Source organism: Borostomias antarcticus, assembly GCF_949987555.1.
Source record: "Borostomias antarcticus genome assembly, chromosome: 23".
Lineage (NCBI taxonomy): Eukaryota > Metazoa > Chordata > Actinopteri > Stomiiformes > Stomiidae > Borostomias > Borostomias antarcticus.
In genome coordinates, this window is record NC_140256.1 from 3,785,884 (window position 1) to 3,805,239 (window position 19,356).

Below are 19,356 nucleotides of genomic sequence, written 5' to 3' on the forward strand. Positions count from 1 at the left end.
TCCCCCCTCCCCCCTGTGTTCCCCAGGGCCGTCAGTGCACCCCGACGGCGTGTCCAGTCCAGGCCGTTCAAGCTGCTGGCCAGGCAGAGGAGCGTGGTGGAGGATGATAAACAGGAGGCACCGGTGTGTGATGACTTTCTGATGTACATCTACAGAAGGTCCCGAAAGCTCACTGTAGCCCCCACCGGCTCCACTGTCACGCCTGGGCCCAGGAGCGAGGCCCTGCAGGACCAGCCCAGGGACCCGAGCCTGGGACCCCTCATCAGCCAGCAGCAAGGGTCCTCCTCTCTACATGACGGTAACTGGAGGGAGTGCCTCCACAAGCTAGTCTCAGAGTATGGCTTCCGCTCTCAGAAAGCCTCCATGGCTGCCCGGATCCCTGTCGGTCTCCCCGTCTCTGAGGTCAAGCCTCCTGCCCTCACGCTCCGCCGCCGCCGCCTCACCTCCAGGTCCACGGAGAAGTCTGCGCTTGGTCAGAGGATCGTACAGGGCACCCGGCTGGGGGAGATATGGCAGAAGCCCCCATCTCAAAATATATAGAGCTTCAATGTTCATTATGTCCAGCTAGGTTTATAAATGCTTACTGTACAAACCAATACACCTTTGAGGAATCACAGGGCACTTCACAAAAAGGCAGAAAAATATAGTTGAATTTTGTTCCTCCATACTACAGTTCATAAAGATGCATCATAAGAACTCTCCGGCAACTGTGCAGTTGCCTGGCCTTGCATGTGTTCTGTATGCGATTGTTTGAATTTCAGAATGTGGGCCTATGGCCAAAAGGGGGGCCTTGTTTTGATTTGAAGAAAAAAAAAAGAAAAAAAGACGGGTGGTGGATGAGATCATTTTCTGGCAGGGATGAATCAGCTTTTCTGTGCGACACACACTTTGTGATGTTTCCTCAGCCTGATCGCAGCCCTGACGACTGTGTGGGGGATGTAAAGCTCACTTTACGGCCCCCACTGAGAACTACGCAACGGCTAGTGACTGATGAACAGCTTGACTCCGACATGAATAGACCTACAGATTTCACTGCTGTCCATTCCTAACTGAACAATGTAATGATGGCACCCTGCAGTCAAGACTTTAGACAAACTGGATAAGACAATCCAGCAGGTGTATTTAAACCTTAACATTCAAATATATAGTGTGATGAGCTCAGGCTATAGAAAAGCCATGGCCATCTGTTGTACAGATGTCATAAATCTGGAGTGAATGCCTGACACACGTGTTTAATCACAATGACATGCAGGGTTCCAAACTCCAAGGCCAAAGCGCCAAAACATTTTGAATAAGGATAATAAGATTACATTCTGCTCAGGGGAGTCCTCAAATTACATACTCTGATAACAGCTGACATCCAAGAGAGTGGAGGGGCCAAACAGAACCATCATCGTGGGGCTCAGCCATGACACTGCATGCTGAATAGCACCACCTTGTGGACAACTCAGTAACGTGGTTGTAGAGCTGGAGCGACACACTGGAGCGATAACGTTCATCACAATTCATCACACATAATTCAATGTATTACTTCAGAGTGGAAGTTTTATTTTCAAAATTGTTCATTACACAGTTGTGGGAAAGAGGAAGCGATTACAATTTAAAAAAAGGAAAAAAAAGTGTCACATTTTACAATAGACTGTCCTAAACCATTCTGTACATATAAGAAATGCAAAAGCACTTGCACAAGTCAAAATATAACTGAACCAAGGGTAACAAAACAAAGAGTAACTAAAAACATGGAGCTATGAATTGAATGAAACTGCAACAAGTTATCCCAAAGCAGTACTAATACCATTTATAAATATGGAATCATAAATTAAAAATGTATTTTTAAAAATCAAATCCTGACCCGCACCAAATGGAAAATTCAAAATAGCAAATTGCATGTTTTTCAGTAGGGCCGGTCTCTGCGTTCCTGGCGATGGTCCCTGAGAGAGAGAGAGAGAGAGAGAGAGAGAGAGAGAGAGAGAGAGAGAGAGAGAGAGAGAGAGAGAGAGAGAGAGAGAGAGGACAAGGAAAGGATGAGCTAGGTCTGAGAATGAGGGGTTGATGTTGCTGTACTGGTCCAGGGGGTAGTGCACTGGGCTATTTGAAGGTTACAAAGCATTCTTCAGACTGAAGGAAGAAGAAAGGTCTGCACACTGTTCCAAAAGCTCCCAAAGTGATTTCATAAAGCACAACGTTGCCGCCAGCGTGGCCTTCTTCAGGTGCCACACAAAGCATTCTTTGAAAATTAATTGATCAACACCACATGCTGGGTGTGTGATCACGGGATCAAAAGACCCATTAACAGTGAAGGCACAGTACATACGACGCCATAAGATATGATAGCAGCTGTATACCAAGCGTATCCCTTACCTCATATCCATCTTGCCTGGGGGTCCCATCCCTCTCCTGCCCCTGCCGCCCATCGGGTCCATGGGTGGTCCTCCTCGACTGGCCCCGCGGAACCCCCCTCTGTCCATCCCACCGCGGCCCCTGAAGCCGCCGCGGTCACCGCCACGGTCGCCGCCCCATCCGCCGCGGAAACCTCCAGGGCCCCCGGGCCCGCCTGGTCCCCCCGGCCCACCGCGGTCCATGCCTCTGCCCCCGCGCATGCCCATACCACCCCTGCCACGATCACCGCCTGGAGGGAAATATCCGAGACAGGCACAGCATGAGACATCAATGTTTGCTATTCAGACTGCAGCCCCATAACTTATATTGTTGCTGGTATGCAGGGAAAACCCTACATGAATAACACTTTGAATTTCTCATCAAGGAGCACTTGACAGGAAGGAAAGACAAGCCCGTTAGAAGTGGTATTCCCCAGGCGGGCAGGCAGGCTCATGCTATGCCAGCGCTTTCAATTAAGCCGCTGCATGTGGATGGTTTCATGTTTCCTAAAGTGGGCTCTAAAGCCCAGAATACACCAAAGCGACGGCAACCAGCTCGTCTAGACAAGACGTCTGCATGCTTGTTAGTAAAGTAAATAATTATTATAATTCAACTAATTGAACGGAGGTGGAAGTTGTTCTCCGACTGGCTTAAAGTCAAAGTCAAACAAAGGGCGATGGAAGACTGTACGCGGGATCTTCCAGCGAACTGCCGGCGACGGAGACGCCGACCAATCAGTGGATCGTCCCCCGTTTCTGACTGACCCTGACTGGCTGAGGTTGGTGTCCTACTAAGAACACAATGTGCCTGATCGGTCAAGGCGTCCCAAGTCAGACTGGAGACGAGTCAAAGAAATTGTGATAAACTCTAGAGGCCCAGGGAAAGTAAGTGGACCCTCGCCCATCCGAAGTACACAATTACTCTAGTTCCTTGTACTGTAGTTGAAAGCCTGGCTCCTTGTAGTGGTTTGGCAGTGTGACTAAGAGTCGTACCTGGGGGGGAGAAGGGAGGGCCGCCGCCGCCACCCCCACCAATGCCCTCGGGTTTGGGAGCTTTGCACTGGTTACACTCCATCCTCCAGGCAAAGTTCTGGTTGCCACAGCCCCTGGAGTGAAAGACGGTTCAGCAAACGATTACAATTAATACAAAAACCTAAACGGAACAACGGGCTGATTTAACTGTGCAGAGTGGTACGTACGGGTTCGGGCACTCCCAGTCCCCGGCTCTCTGCTGCATGTTCCCGCCTCCTGGGGGTCCACCACGGCCCATGCCACGGCCCATGCCACCTCCTCGTGGGACAAAGCCTCCACGCTCTCCTCCACGACCCATCATGCCTGACGACACACACGCACACACACACACACAGGCTGGTCTAAATATCTCACTATCCGTCGAACAGCCCAATACTGTAGTTTTAAATGAAGGAGCCGGCCTCAGAGTTGATGTCTGTGTGCTTACCTCCGCGACCCATCATCATGCCATCGCGCATGCCCATGCCCCCTCTCATCCCTCCCTGGGGCTTACGGCGGGCCATGGACACCTTCAGTCTCCTTCCCTGGAACTCCTTACCTGGGAATGGAAAAACGGTATCGGAGAGAAAACAAGACAAGTTAGGAGAATTAGTGATCTCACAGTGCAAGACGTGATTAGTCCAACACAGACTAGTGCAGGCCGGGGTGAATAATAATGAGGCATACCATCGAAATCCAGAGCTGCTTTGGCCATGAAGGGCTCCTCATATGACAGGGTAGCATCTCCCTTAGGCTTCCCTGTATCCTTGTCTGAATAGATGTTGATGGCAGGCTGACCCAGCCTACGGTTCATCTGGAGAACGATAGAAGTCGTTATTATCAGGTCAAACTAGGACGCGGCTACAAGACTTGCAAGGTTTGCCCGTCGAGTGCAAATCCGAACCCGAACCCCGTTCATCTCAAGACTAGAACAGGGCTGTCCTCACCCTTATCGGTCCACAGGGCTTGAAAAACTCTGCCATGGTCTCCAGCGTGGCGGCCTCAGTCAGCCCTGTGATGTAGATGGTGCTGTTCTCGGAGTCATCTTGCTCCTCAGGGCGCCCTGGGACAGAAGACGGAAAGGTTGATACGGCGCCGGAGCACAGGGAGGCTCCGAGTTTTGGCCGAGATCCGTCTACTCACCCATGTCACGCTCTGCCCCGTTGTTCATGGGTCCTGTAGTGGTCCGAGCCAGGGGGGCGAGAGAGAGGGAGAGAGAAGTTTAGTCTGTGCCCTTCAAGTTCATCTCGGAGCTCCTGAGATGTTATGTGATGACCCAGACACACTCCTTGTGGGCGTTTTAAGACATTTTAGAAAACTGAAAATGTTTCCCTTAGTCGAAGATATAGCGATTGTGATATAAATAATGCAAATGCAGTACCTCAGACCCTTTTGTATAAAAATGTGCCATTTTGATAAAGTCCCCATGAAACCACATACTAATTTCCAAAAATACCAAGGGTTCCACTCCATGAAATTGATGCAAAATAATTTTTTTAGAAACCAACATTTCTTGGCAGCAGTCATTTGTCATTAAATTGTCATTGTGAAACCTTACTGTGAAGGTTACCAAAGGCAGTGACTGATAAAACCCAAAATGAATCAAAAGTATCCCTTTGTAAAACGGATGTCGGGACATCCCAACTGAACCCTCCCCCCTACTCTCCCCCTTTCACCCTCATAACCAGCAAGATATTAGGCTCCCAAATCAAATGACACTGCACACTAATGTCAGGGCTTATGTGGGTGAATACTCTGAGCTTACATGCTCTAGAAGTTGAAAGTCTGGAGTGGACTAGCCAGTGTAATACTCGTTAACTTACCACCGGGCTTAATGAAGCCACCTCTGTCTCCAGCGACGCTATGGGGGAATAAATGGAGATATGAAGCCGATTTCCCTTTTAACAGCAACTTCCATGCCTCGAGCCGCATGGCTCGTGTGGGGGGCGTGATGAACACAGTTCTGACTAGCCTAACAATACTTAACATCCCCAAAAAGGTCTAGACAGAATATGCAATCCAGTTCATGGGACAGGGGTATTAACAGTGACTATGTGGTATTTCTTTACAAGCCGACTAGCCAGCTTCTCAAGTGGCAAGTGTTCAATAGCAGATAATGGCTAAACTGAGGTTTTCACCACTGGAGAACATAGGTCGAAAACCCATGTACTGTACGTGTTACAAAAGATTGAGATTTCAGATGCAATGCATTAATACTCTCAAACTGGGCTCAGGCCAAACTCATTGATGACAAATCAAATTTGTGACTTCAAACAAAAGGTTTTAAGAGTTAAATGGCATGAACCTTTTAAGTGCAATGCATCTGAAATTTGACAGAAAATAGGTGATCACAATCACCTTTAAAAAAAAAAAAAAAAAAAAGAACTGTACATCATTTCGAAAAAAGATATTGAATTTACACAATTGTAATAACTATTAACTGAATTTGACCATGATACAATGTTCACCAAAGTAAAGGAAATAACAGTTGTTTGAAAGGTTTCCCCATGAGGCTGAGAATGAGACCACCATCCTCATCTCTTGGATTAAAGGCAGAACCCGAATCTCTGTTAATGTTCCCCTCCTGTTGCTTAAGCTGCCGGCTCTGTATTGAGTACAGGGTACTTTATAGTATAGATGGTTTTACATGGCTCTCACTGTTACCTGTAGCGTATAAATGTGACAAAGCATGTTAAAAGGGTGCTCAAAAGAATGTGACTTAACATGACATTTATAATCCAAACCACAAATCACATTAAAATGACATTAAGAAAACATTGCCCCATGAATTATCCTGTGTGAAAGTTAAAGCACGAGTCACAAACTAGCCCATTCTTAAGCCATATCAAATATTAACGTAATAAACTTCGACAACAATCAAAAGAGTTATACTGAGATATAGTTTAAAGCAGCAGACTAGGTTAGTGATATTGCTTTCCACTTTCTAAACAGGACAAATTCAAAACATTATCTGAGAATATTTAGTAATGTGGCAAATGCCATATCTTAAATTGTTGGGGAACAGTGTTATTCACTCTAATCAACCCTTACAGGGAGAAAATAAACACAGATTTTGTCAAGGGCAAAACACCTTTGAGCATGAGCATATGAGTCTGGTTTCTCTTGAATCGATCAGTTTGTTTTATATTATATAAGCTTGAGCTCCCTATTTTTGTGTGGAATCCACCTTGATTAAAACTTGTCGTGCTCAGCAAAGCTGCTTCATCAGTGGGTGTGATATGTATGACTACAACTGGTTTTGTAAATAATGGTAAAATGATGACGACCTTAGATCTGCTTGGATGCACGAGACCAGAAAAAAATGTACTTTGGTTTTTAACTCCCAGATGTTTCACCTCTCACGTCAAATAGCAAAAACACAAGCACAAATAAACCTTTGCCAAAGGCAATCAATAAGTCAAGTTTGTTTAACTACCTGTTTAACTACCCGTTTATCTCCTAGAATGAAACCCCTTGTGGCGGTAAACTGCCTCATATTTGATATGATTCACACCGAAATGAATTTTCCTTCAAGAAAAAATGTGTAACTTATAGAAATCCTATGAAAATACTTAAACCATGTTCAACCTAGTGCAATGGTTGCATAAGAAACGTGCGCCGCCAAATCACTGGAACCAGTGAATACCCGAAGCCCTGTGAGTAGCGCTCATTATGTGCTATGGAAAATCTACCTGAAATGCTGGGGTACAGCACCAGGGGTCCAAGCCAACGGTTTAGAAGTCCAGCTCACTGTTCACTAACGTGCCCACGGCTCTTTTGAGACGTTCCCTTCTTACCTTCGGCCATTCGACAGCAGGGCTGAGAACGCGCTTCTAGTAAAGTTCCCCTTTAGGACGAACAGCGATCGGATCTTTGGGTCAGATAGTCGTTGATGCTAACCGTTTTGTTTTTACTTTTGGGGGGGGGGGGATAAATCCTGATAATATTAATATAATAACTAATATTATTGTGGAACTTCCAGCGTCAGCCCTGCTCAGCCTGGCCCCCCCGCCTGTACGAGGAGAGAGGTAGCGGTGAGCGACGAGGAGAGGCACTTACCCCATGGCTCCGCGGCCCATTCCTCCGCGGCCTCTGCCGCCGTGCATCATCCCGCCCCTGTCAAAGCCATCCCTGCCGGGCCCGCGGCCGTCCCCCGCCCCCGGGTACCCCGCGGGCTCGGCAGCAGAGTAGCCAGATCCGCCGCCGGGGCCCTCCTGACGATAACTGTCTACGGAGACACAAAACACGACAAGCCCGTTCAGAAACGCAACACGTGACGACGAGAGTATAAAAGGACGGTCAGACTTTTCCCATTAGCTTCACGTTGAGGGTGTGGGTCGACGGGGGCTGGGCTGAAGGGTCGACCGGTCAAAATAAAGTAGGTGTGAGGAATGTAACCGGGACTGGTGCTTACTGTAGTGGCTTGACTGGCTATAGCCACTCTGGGGTCCGCTCTGCTGGCCGTACTGACTGGGAGCCGGCTGCCCGTAGGAGCCCGAGGCCTGGGGGGGGTAGGCCGAGGCAGGGGTCTGCTGCTGCTGCTGCGGAGGGGGCTGCTGGTAGCTGCCCTGCTGCTGGCTGTAGCCCCCCTGCGCGGCCTGGTAGGCACTCTGCTGCTGGCCGTACGCCGCCTGCTGGGAGTAGCTGCTCTGGCTGTAGCCCGACGGTTGGCTGGCGGCATTATAACTGAAGCGGAGAGACACAGGCCGGGATAACATTGATCATTATTTACTTATTCAGCCTTAATTTAAACTCAAAAGACCATAACATTGATCATCATTTACTTATTATTCAGCCTTAATTTAAACTCAAAAGACCATAACATTGATCATTATTTATCTATTTGGCCTATTTAAACTCGAAAAACCATAACATTGATCATAAACAGTTCTAATAAGCATAGTCTTCTCGGTACAACTGTGACGGCGTCCATTTTGCGCACTGTTCCCCCCCCCCATTCACGTCCCCAGCCATGCGGCCTACCTCTGCGGGGCAGCGGAGGCGGGCTGCTGGCTGTAGCCGGGGTAGGCCGTCTGGGCGGCGTAGCCGGGCTGGGAGCCGTAGGACGACGCGGAGGCGGCCGGGGCGGCGGCGGCGGCAGCAGCGGGGGCGGTGTCGTACCCGCTGGCGCCGTAACCCTGGGAGGGCTGGGAGTAGCCGTGGGCGCTGGACTGGGCGGCCGGATACCCAGCTGAGGAGAGAGAGGGACAGAAGGGAGAAGAAGCTCGTTTAGGCTGTGAGAGAGGTCACAGGTCAGAGTGGATGTGCATATTTGTATCTGGTTTCAGAGGTCAGGAGAAATGTACAGCGAAGAGATTGGACTGAGCAAATGAATAAAGCTTAAAGCTACATGTGTTAAGAGTCACATGTTTAATCATCACATTTATATTGAGAGATGCACTGTTCTCGGACGATTCAGATTTTTTTTAACCTGGAATTTTGGACATTGGCTTGTTACGCATCACTCCACCTCCCTATTTACAAAGAGCCATATGGGTCTGAACAAACAAATGGGTTAAATGATAGTTGGACTTCAAAAATGATGGTAGGAAAACGCAAATGAGCCCCCGACAGACTGTCCTCATATTTGATTTGGGTGCACTCTGGAGGGTTTTATCAAGTTCTCTTTGAAGGCTAGCCAGTTCGATTGCATTGCGCTAGTATTAGCATGCCGTGAACGCTATTAGAGCTACAGAGCTATTATAAACTGCCAGCTCTGTATCTTAACTCACGCTGAAGAACTCCCACAAATAACTCTAAACATAACTATAAACAATAACAAATGTTTGTATGGTTACTCTGTGCCGCTGTGTGCTCGATGTGAACCACTGTGGCGCACGTGTGTAAATTTGACCAGCACAGAATTGGATATATGAGACTGATCGTCTGAATCTGGTCACGTGCCAATCGATCGGTGCATCTCTAATTTACATGCAATGAATGGATGGTGATGCAATGCAAAGGAAAAGGTGTATCAAACCTGTTTTACTGCCCGCTGCACCAAGAGTGACAGGAGAAAAGATTCAGAAAAAAACAGTGTCTCAAACGGCACAGTTCAAGACAAAACGATAACAAAAAAATAACACAGAGAAGACTGACATTTAAAGTGTGGTGAGTGACCGACTGTTTGAGGCGTCTGGTGGACGACTCCACAGAATACGTTCATGTCCACTTGCACTGACCTGCTGCCGCTTGTCCGTAGGCGGATCCGTACTGCTGCTGCGCATAGCCTCCGGCAGCAGCTGCCGTCTGAGCATAACCCGTCTCAGCTGCTGCTGGCTGGGCATAGGACCCGTACCCTTGTTGGCCATAACCCTGCTGAAACACAAAGGGACGGTGGGTACTAGTGTTCTACTGCTCCATCGCAAGTCCAATTCACAGCAACCTAACAGTCCGCTGAGTACTCCCGACTACCCTGATTGGCTCACGTGAGATTGATAGTGATGTCACGTATGAGACCGGAGTTCTGAGGTGTTGCGTTTGTTGAGTGGAGTTCCTGAAACCCCGTAGACTCGCTTCATTTTCCGAGAAGCACGTGATCGACGACAAACGAGGCCCTGGTCACGTGATCGATTTGGTTTGAGATTCGAGCGGTCGATATAAGGAAGACCCACCTTACTTTGAAGGTTGCAGTAGTTGGTTGGTTGTTGTGTCAAGTTGGAAGTGCAGTAGACGTGTTCAGGATTGTTTTGCAGGAGTTTATTGGAGGAGTAGGGGAGTCTGGAAACATGGCCATAAAACAAGGCTGCATGCTCTTCTACTGCCTATTCTACCCGCTTAGTTGAAGAAAACCTACTAGTCTGGCTTCAAAATGATCTAAGTGGGCTCATAACATAACTGTTAAGGAGACATTTTTTCCCATAACCAACTCCATAACTTCAATCGTGTAGCGAGATGGCCTACACCCACTGCCCTCAGCAAGTGAGAGAAACAAATATTTGCACATGGCATACAAGAGAGGGATCAGAAGGATATATATATAGTAGGTTAATAAAACCAGATTAGGTTATTTGTTGAAACGTACTAATGGAATTCAGTCACATTCACAGACTCGCAGTCAGTATAAAACATTATGGCTTGGATGAATACTCAAATCTGATTATCTGTGTTTATTTCTCCTAGAGCCTCATGCAGCTGTAAATGAATGTGCTTGTTTCACTGCCAGAAATGATCAGTATGCTTCAAACTTGTGGTCTGATCTAGACGGGGTCCAGACATTTGAATCCACCCATTCCACAGAAGTTGACTAAATTCTTGATCCCGACAGAGTGAACGAGTTGACATTCTGTCCGATCTGAGCAGAACTGGAGCGGGAGAGAATGCCGATCGCTCCTTTTGAAAACACGCTCTGCGCTCCACTGAAAAAGCTCCCGTTCCGCTCACATGCTCTGTGATGATTTAGTTTGAATAATGATGATCATAGCTGCACAACTATACTACTATAACACTGTAGTAAGGATTGGAACGTCTCTCTCTCTAGTAACCCTATTAACACATGGTAACTAGGTCAGGGGTCACAATGAGAACATGCATGACTAAACTCCAATTCACACGCTCGCTTTGGGTTACTGCCCACCTACCAGGTACATAATGTGACAATAACCCTACCCTACGCCTGAGTAGGCCACTGTGAGTGAGGTGACTAATTAAATCTTTATTTTATTTTTTAAATCTTATATTACATTTAGTTTAGCCGACTAGTACTTCCTAAACGACAAGCAGAAGCTGCGCCATAGACGGATAAACTACTATCTGCGCACATGCCTACAATGTGCCTAGAAGCCTTGGTGTTTCAGGAAGCCTCATTTCGCCATCTCTAGTGACCGACGTCTGACGCAGATTCAACATGTTGGCTCGACCTAACGTGAGTCCGACCTCTGGTTCAGCTCAAACCAGCTGATGAGGTATTTACACCAAGCCGAGGTGGCCTACCAGTCAGGTTGGTGTGAATTGGGCTCAAGAAGAAAATCTTTGGGCTAACAGGCAGGTTGTTGAATATTCAGTGGAAATGTTGTTTGTAGAGGTATGTTTTTTCATGTTAACAAAAATATGTAACGTGTGCATGCGTGCATGAATTAATTGGAGTCATACATAAATAAATGCTCACTTGCCCAACTTACCATGATTGCTAGTTTAGCTAACCCAACATAACTTTAAATCAGCAGCATTTTATATTTCGGCCCTATATTAAAATGTTTCACTTAAAGGAGTAGTAAAGGGAAAAATCATGTTTAGCCCTATTTTAAGGTTACTTATTATCATATACAATGGTTCAGATCAAAACGTTGACAAAACTAGCACTTTTGATAAAGTCTGATAATTGTTCTACCACCGTTTTGGTCATACAATGGATGTGGGTTTAACATGTTTTTTTGAATGATTTTTCACAGTGCCCACCCGTGGGCTGAACCATTGTATATGACCATAAGTAACCTTAAAACAGGGCTAAACATGATTTTTCCCTTTACTACTCCTTTAACGATGGGCCCCTTCTTTAGCAAGCACTTACCTGTGCAGACTGTCCATAGCCCTGTGACGGCTGAGCAGCATAGGAGCCATACCTGCAGACAACCGTAGCATTAGGAACACATTTCCCAATAGCTTAATATCTTGGCCAAATCTATCTATGGAATCTCTGATGAGAAACTATAATCTATAATAAAACCTCTTACCCCTGCTGGGCACTGGCTTGGCTGTAGGAACTATAATCTGGAGGGGAGAAGAAAGACAAATCAAGTTAATTAAATCATTAAAAATGTAATTAAAAACTTTAATTACACTAAGCTCGAGAGATCAAAATGTGTACAACTCTGATTTTCCCCCCAGCCTGGATCCTCAGTCCTGGAGTCTAGGATTCACTTGTGAGCCTCTGCTGTGGCAAAGCCATAGACAGAACACAATAGCAAGCTAATAATGTTGTTCAAGCCCACCAGCCCTCAAAGGATAACAGCATTCCTGGTATTCCTTCTGAAAGGCCGTCTAAGGATGATTGATCAGTAACGTTATAGTAACTCGATCTAGATATTAAAACATTTCCCTTAAGGCTAACTAGCTAACTAAAACCAGGCGGCCTTGCCAATCCACCAAGTTGCTTTATAACAACCTCTGATCAAAGTTAGCTAGTCGGCTAGGTACACGTGTGACCCGGCTTGCATTTTAAAACGTAGCTAGCTAGCTAACGATAGCTACACATTGCTAGTCTGGCTAGTTAGCTACACATTGCTAGTCTGGCTCGTTAGCTACACATTGCTAGTCTGGCTAACGTTAGCTACACATTGCTAGTCTGGCTCGTTAGCTACACATTGCTAGTCTGGCTAGTTAGCTACACATTGCTAGTCTGGCTAGTTAGCTACACAGTGCTAGTCTGGCTAGTTAGCTACACATTGCTAGTCTGGCTCGTTAGCTACACATTGCTAGTCTGGCTCGTTAGCTACACATTGCTAGTCTGGCTCGTTAGCTAGCTGCTGCATTTCAAACAGTAGCTGACGTCACCTAGCTACTAGCAAGCAAACATCTCGTCCAGCCGGCTGCTGCTAACCTGCTTGCTAGCATGCTAGCTAACTTTTCGCATCAATACGGGTCCTTGTATAAATAAAGTGGTCAAGGGCGTCACTCTAATGTTGTACGTACGTTAGCTAGCTACAATACAAGTCGTGTTTTTCAGTAAACGACATTGTAGCTAATGAGCTAACGTAGCACTAACGTTAGTAGCCGTAACACTCGACTCAATTGTGGCGGCAATGTTAGCCGAGCTAACTGTCAGGCTAATGACCGAATTTAGTGGAATTAAATCAAACGAGTACAGTTATATCTCGAACTACAACAAGGAGACGTTAAAAAGTCAGCAAGTAGTGGATTTTCTTTCCGAATTCAGGAATAAAATATCGTGCAAATCGATACCCACCCGGAGCAGACGCCATTTTTGTTTCTTCTGTTAATCTGTGTGAGAGAGGAAAAAACGATTCTTCTTCTTCTTTGGTTTCTGGCAGGCTAGACGCCGACGTGGCGTATTGCTGCCTCTCCCTGGCCAGACACGGTACTACACCCCTCCCAGACCCTCACACCCTAAGATGTAGGCCAGTAGCGAACATAAAGCTTGCCACCGCCCTCCCCATCTCACACTGGTGACTCCCATGGCCCAAAAGGACCCTCAGAGACACACCCACACATCACCTCAGCAGTGAACACCGACAGCCCATCAGGCAGCCGCCTGCCCTCGGTAAAACGCAACTGGGGGATATGGATGGCAAAACCAGCCTTCCCACTCCGGGGGTCCACCGAACCATCTGTGAAGATCTGCAAATGCGCCGCCCGCTCACTCCGCAACCTTTCCCTCACCAGCCCAGCCGGGCCCTCACCCCCTCCCCCCACCCTCACCGACCCCAGCAGGGAGACGTCCACCTCCGGCGTAGGCAAGAGCCACGGGGGCACACATGGCCAGACCACCACCGGCGCCACCACACCCAGGCCAAGCCCCGCCTCCTCCATCCAGACCCGGTTCACAAAGCTCCACTTCCCTCTCCTACTACTCCCCCACTCCCAGCACCCCTCCACCAATGCCTTCCCTGGGTGACCAGGCCCCTGGCCAACAACCTTCCCTGGGTGACCAGGCCCCTGGCCAACAACCTTCGCAATATAATGCAGAGCCAGCTTAACTCTCCGCAACCTCAGGGGGGGCCTCCCCCACCTCAACCAACAAAGCCGGGATGGGCGTTGTGCGAAACGCCCCACAGCACATCCTCAGCGTCTTTGCCTGCACCACATCCAACCTCGCCAAGGTAGTCGGCGCCGCACTCCCATACGCGAGGCTACCATAGTCCAGGACAGACCAGATCAAAGCCTGATACACCATAAGCATGGTCCCCCTGACAGCCCCTCAATCACTCCCCGCAAGGCACCTCAACACATTCACCACCTTCTCACACCTCTCATTAAAGTAGGCTACACCCCCAGAAACCGAAATACCTTAACCCTCTCCAGTGGCTGCCCATACAGGGACAACCCCAGCCCTCCCCCTTCCGCTTGTGCCCAAACACCACCATCTTCGACTTCTCCACCGACAACCTAAACCCCCCACCTCCCTGCCCACTCCTCCACCTGCCCCAGAACCTCCTGCATCTTCCTCATCACAAACCCAACATTACCCCCCCCCCCCAAACAGGGAACATCCCACCCCTGGCCCCACCCCCTGGAACATATCATTCACCATGACATTAAAGAGCACCGGGCTGATCACACTCCCCTGCGGGGTGCCATTCTCAATCCCCACCTCACCAGACAACGCCCCCCCAATCCTAACCTGAATCAGAAAGAAGAAAGAAAGAAAGAAAGAAAGAAAGAAAGAAAGAAAGAAAGAAAGAAAGAAAGAAAGAAAGAAAAAAAGAAAAAAAAAGAAAAGATTCGCGGGGTTGCCTGTAATTTATCGTAACCCGCTTTCAGAGAGCTTCCGGTTCAGGTTTGACCAATGTTATAACCAGCTTCATGGTGTATACTTTTTGTTAATCAATTCCCAGATGCTAGTGAGCTCTTTAATATGGGAAAATGTAAATGATCTAAATATGTGTGTTGTTGGCTCTGACTCTCACAACTGAAAATAGATCCAATGTGCTGTCAAATATCAATTTTAATTATTGCCACGACATTACATTAAATGTTTCAAATAAAGTAAAAGAAAACATACATACACAATAAAGGACAATGAAAATAAAGCAAAATATCAACACATCCCAAACTGTACAAATATCGAAACCCTCCAATCTATCTACCGGAACGTTCTGTCTGGACCCGGAAGAAGTGAGGTCTTCCACTCTGGCAACCTGTGACAACCGACAACACTAACAGAAGCAAGCAAACTAGCTAGCTCGCTGGCCACTTTATACATTTTATAAGTTGGCTATTATGCTAAAGATTTTCTGTTTGAAGTAAGGTTTTAAAAGGATATAAATACATTTAACAATCAAAGCATGTTGTTGAATGTGAACGAGCTACTACTACCAGCAACTTCTGTTATCATCAACCTCAGAACTGAAGACTAATCTGACAATGCTGGACCGTATATTCTCGGTGTGGTTTTGGTTTGGATCAAATCGACCTGGTTTCTTCCTTGGTTCAACGTGTCTATTGAGTGTAATAGTGCTTATGTGGCTTTGTGGCATTCAAGCCAGTTTGACTTTAGGGCCGGGTGGACAGTTCCCAGGGATCCGAGGTAACAATAATCTCAAATGAACCACTGAAATTTGAAGTGAATAATTTGTAACGTTACACAATATTCAATTGTTTTTTTTTTCTTCCAAAATCTCCTCTCTCACACAGATCTCTCCCTCTATGCATTCAGTCACGAGGAGCTGTCTTCTCTTCTCTACAACGCCGTCATCCTACTCTTGCTTGGACCATGTCAGGAAAGACGATGGGGCACTTTCTCTCTTCTTGCCCTGTCATTCTTGTCCATGGTCCTATTGCCCCTTCTCTACACCCTTATCCTCTTCGTTGGCGGCGGTGATGCCAGTCGGATATGCGGCTTCTCAGCCGTGCAACTGGCTCTGTTTACAGCCCAGTGCCGGCAGGTGTCCCAGAGGAAGCTGCTGAGATGTGTACCTGTTTGGTTCCTGCCCTGGCTTCTCCTGCTGCTCAGCCTGGTGTTGCTTCCCACCACACCTGCCCTACTTAATTTTTGTGCTATATGCATCGGGCACAACTGTATCCTTTCTACCATCTCTCTGGCATGTGATTTTCGTTTAATTCTTCCGTTTTGGTCCTCATTTTCACTGACCATCATCGATATACGCTCGCTTAACCTTATCTAAAGATCGCCCGTCATTCATTGGAATGTTGCAGGACCTAGAGATTGTTGGAGGGTTTGACCTCCTCCCTGCTTGGACCTATATTCCTTCCTCCACCAGGTTCAGGCTTCCATCATATAATGCTCCGCAGAGGTGAGAACGTTGCACACAAGTGGCCCGGTCGTATCGCCTGCTAGCCTTGTTCTAGATCTGACTGCATGCATTTTGATTCTTTTCATTGCAGATCTGGGTCGTTCCCCCAGGCTGTCCTAATGGGACAGTCGACCCCTCCTAGCAGACCCCGCATGGAGGACCCCCCACTCTCGAACCCACAGCCATGGTCGGGTCATGTGCCCCCCTGGTTGTTGGACAGTTCTGCTGCAGTGCCAGAGGAACAGTTGCTGGAGGAGCAGATGCTGAGGGCGGGGATACTGGCCTCTCTTCAGGAGACACCTGAGGAAACACATTCTAAAGTGGAGGTCCCAAAGTCCTCAGTATCCTCTATCAGGTCAAATGTTTAATTATACGTTCCCAAAAAGCAAATTGTACTTGGTTATTATGACTTGACATCATCAATTGGAAGTCTCTTATTATGGTGCTAAAATATTATGTTTCTTCTCAGGTTACAGCAGCTGGAGAAGATGGGCTTCCCTACTGAGAAAGCTGTAGTGGCGTTGGCAGCCACTAAACAGCTAGATGGCGCCATATCCCTGCTCATCGATGACCGGGTTGGGGAGGAAGCTGTGGTGACTTCAAAGGGGAAAGGCCATCTGCAACCACGAGGCACTTGAGACTTGTGTCAGAGCAGCTCATAGTTCGACCAGGACTCCTGGAGTCTGAACCCTGGACAGATGCGTGATTTTGCATCATGGTATTCTTTGTCTTATGCTTGGGTTTTGCTGAGCTGATGTAATGTACCCTGTGGGCTAGAGTAAAGTTCTATGTGTATAAAGTTGAGAAGAGTTGTGTGTGTGTGTCACTATCAATCAAGACATCTATCAGTGTGGAGGGAGGACTATAATGAGACAACTGGCCTGTTAGAAACACAAAACATTATTTATTATACCAACCATTCTACTGAAGACAATAACACATTTGCAAGCCATTTGAAAGACGCCCAAAATGGAAAATACATATGAAGTTACACATATCAGCATATAAAACAAAGTACTGCTATTGATCACGTTTTAAATAATTCACAACATTTTAATATGATAAGAAACAAATGATCAAGCCTTCTTTTTTCGTTTCCTTTTTTAAAGTAAGAGAAATCAGTCTAAACAAGAATGTAATAGTGGTAAAATACACAGAAGTTTATTCAAGTTCCATCAACAGGTTCAACTCCTAATGTGTGGTGTGTCTGTGCTCGGGAGTGAAGCTGCAGCGAGGGAGATGTTATGTTACAATACAAAGCTTAGGACTAAACACAAGTGGGTCTGTTACTGACTAATCAGGTGGGACTGATGTGTGGATTTGAGAAAAAATCATTTTTTAATATAGGGTTTTATTGAGGCACTTGTTGAGAACAAAATAAACAAGTGTCTACAAACATGAGAGAATTTGTGCATCATTTGGTGCATCTTTTGCAGAATGAATAAAACAAAACAAATAATTATTTGTTTAAGGGGGATCTATCTAACACCTACCACAAAGGTGAACATAAAAACTTTTTACTGTATACATGAGTGAGATGTGTGTGTGATGTATTCATTTTACTGTGCACTACATAAGTAAAACAATATAATAGAAATGTAACAAAAAGAATATGAGAGAAGAGGTTTGTTATCTTGCAAACTGTACATGCTCAATATATTTAAATAAGTAAACCTCTGAGATTCCAGACAGTGTGAAAGTCCAAACAAATCCTCTTCTCTTTCACACTTGACAACTCCATTACTGACCCCCAATGACCCTTATCGTCCAGAACTGATTTCAGTTGAATGAGCACCATTAAAGATATTCCACATGTTTTCCTTTTATGTTACGTGAATGTTACCACTTGTTTTCCTGGGGCCTCTGGGACAGTTTGTTTAGAAGCACTAGAAGTGGCCACAGGAATGGTACACAGGAGGAGCCACTGGGTCTACGGGGAGGTGTGTTTTGAGGGAGAGGTGGGTGGTATCGGTTCCCAATGGAGGTGGGCAGACTCCGGAGCATCAATGGAGTTTCCCTGAGGTTACCCCCCACCTTTCATCTGATGGTACGGCCCAGAGGCAGTATCAAATGAGGTCTGGACCAGCGGAATGCCGGAGAGACCTAAGGGAGGGGGAGGTTCGGCCCAGCCAGTGATCCTCAGGGGAAGCAGGGGGGCTATTTGCCCCGAACCTTGGTGTCCGTAGACAGAGGCAGGGAGACCAGTCGATAGGGAGGGACTCCCGCCCGTTTACCTCTGTAGAAGCCAGGGGAATCTGTGCCAAACGGACCATCCCCAGACCCTAAATCAGGCTCTGTTGAAGAGAGACAGAGTTGGGGCCATGCTACCCTATCGACCAACAGTATGCGCACACTCATGTGAAATACTTTAATTACTGCAGTATATTATACTCAACATAACATCCATGCCGTGTTGCCATTACTTATTTAATCGTATACATCATTGATATGTGCCGGAAACAATCTACAGTAGCTATACGATCTTGCTATATCAGCATTTTGTACTACAGTAAGTAACGATCGTGAACTCCACAAACCATCTTGCCTAATGGATCTCCTAGAAGCCACTGTGCTCTAGGCTAGTCTGTGCATTGACCCACTGTGGCTAGAAGGCCAGTAGAGGCTGAAGGTGAGGACGGTTGGTTCCCAGCGTTACCTGGCCAGATGATAGCCTCCAGCAGAGTCACCCTACGAGCCAGAAGCTCCAGGTCTGCCTGCAAGTCTTGGAACATCTGCAAGCTAATGTCCTATCAGAGAACAGCGACACGGGGGGACTGGGTGAGGGGCAGCACTAGACCAGGTCCAGGGGCAGCGTGCCACTGTTCACCCCTGCTGCCCTGTCCCCCGTCCCTGGAGCCTGGTCTGACCCCTGCCTATAGCTGACCCTGCCTCAGGCCTCCTACTCACCATGAATACCGATCATAGTCTCGAGGATTAAAACCCTCTCGGCTAAGATCTTCAGTGCTTCTCTGATCTGATGTATCCCGTCCCCCTGTGAAGATAGATACAGCTGTCAAGGTAAAGAGCACAAGCCA

The 19,356-nt window shown here is 47.1% G+C and overlaps 3 protein-coding genes across 5 annotated transcripts in view; 1 reads left to right on the top strand and 2 right to left on the bottom strand.

Moving 5' to 3' along the window:
* Window positions 1-1,533: 1,533 nt before the first annotated feature.
* On the bottom strand, window positions 1,534-13,332 carry ewsr1b (EWS RNA-binding protein 1b). 3 transcript variants are annotated; one of them, XM_084457644.1, is made up of 17 exons: window positions 13,294-13,332; window positions 12,062-12,098; window positions 11,899-11,950; window positions 9,572-9,704; window positions 9,370-9,384; window positions 8,373-8,580; window positions 7,804-8,075; window positions 7,449-7,617; window positions 5,213-5,250; window positions 4,533-4,565; window positions 4,337-4,452; window positions 4,077-4,203; window positions 3,838-3,948; window positions 3,578-3,713; window positions 3,372-3,484; window positions 2,362-2,629; window positions 1,534-1,931 (listed from the first exon to the last, which is right to left on the bottom strand). In XM_084457644.1, exons 1-17 carry the CDS (start codon window positions 13,307-13,309, stop codon window positions 1,895-1,897), a joined length of 1,881 nt encoding a protein of 626 aa, XP_084313770.1. In that variant the 5' UTR covers window positions 13,310-13,332; the 3' UTR covers window positions 1,534-1,894. The 3 variants fall into 3 exon arrangements, with proteins under 3 accessions (XP_084313770.1, XP_084313769.1, XP_084313771.1); XM_084457643.1 differs by having other exon boundaries at window positions 9,572-9,707; XM_084457645.1 differs by lacking the exon at window positions 9,370-9,384 and having other exon boundaries at window positions 9,572-9,707.
* A 1,898-nt stretch (window positions 13,333-15,230) lies between these two features.
* Window positions 15,231-16,973, top strand: rhbdd3 (rhomboid domain containing 3). Its single transcript, XM_084457317.1, has 5 exons — window positions 15,231-15,594; window positions 15,702-16,085; window positions 16,195-16,321; window positions 16,413-16,676; window positions 16,791-16,973. Exons 1-5 carry the CDS (start codon window positions 15,432-15,434, stop codon window positions 16,957-16,959), a joined length of 1,107 nt encoding a protein of 368 aa, XP_084313443.1. The 5' UTR covers window positions 15,231-15,431; the 3' UTR covers window positions 16,960-16,973.
* A 1,505-nt stretch (window positions 16,974-18,478) lies between these two features.
* emid1 (EMI domain containing 1) overlaps window positions 18,479-19,356 on the bottom strand; it is a gene marked incomplete at both ends in the record, with an annotated part of 52,038 nt that continues 51,160 nt past the window's right edge. Inside the window, 2 exons of the mRNA XM_084456982.1 lie at window positions 18,479-18,615; window positions 18,978-19,068. Coding sequence (XP_084313108.1) covers window positions 18,479-18,615; window positions 18,978-19,068 — 228 coding nt within the window. The remainder of the gene's footprint in view (window positions 18,616-18,977; window positions 19,069-19,356) is intronic.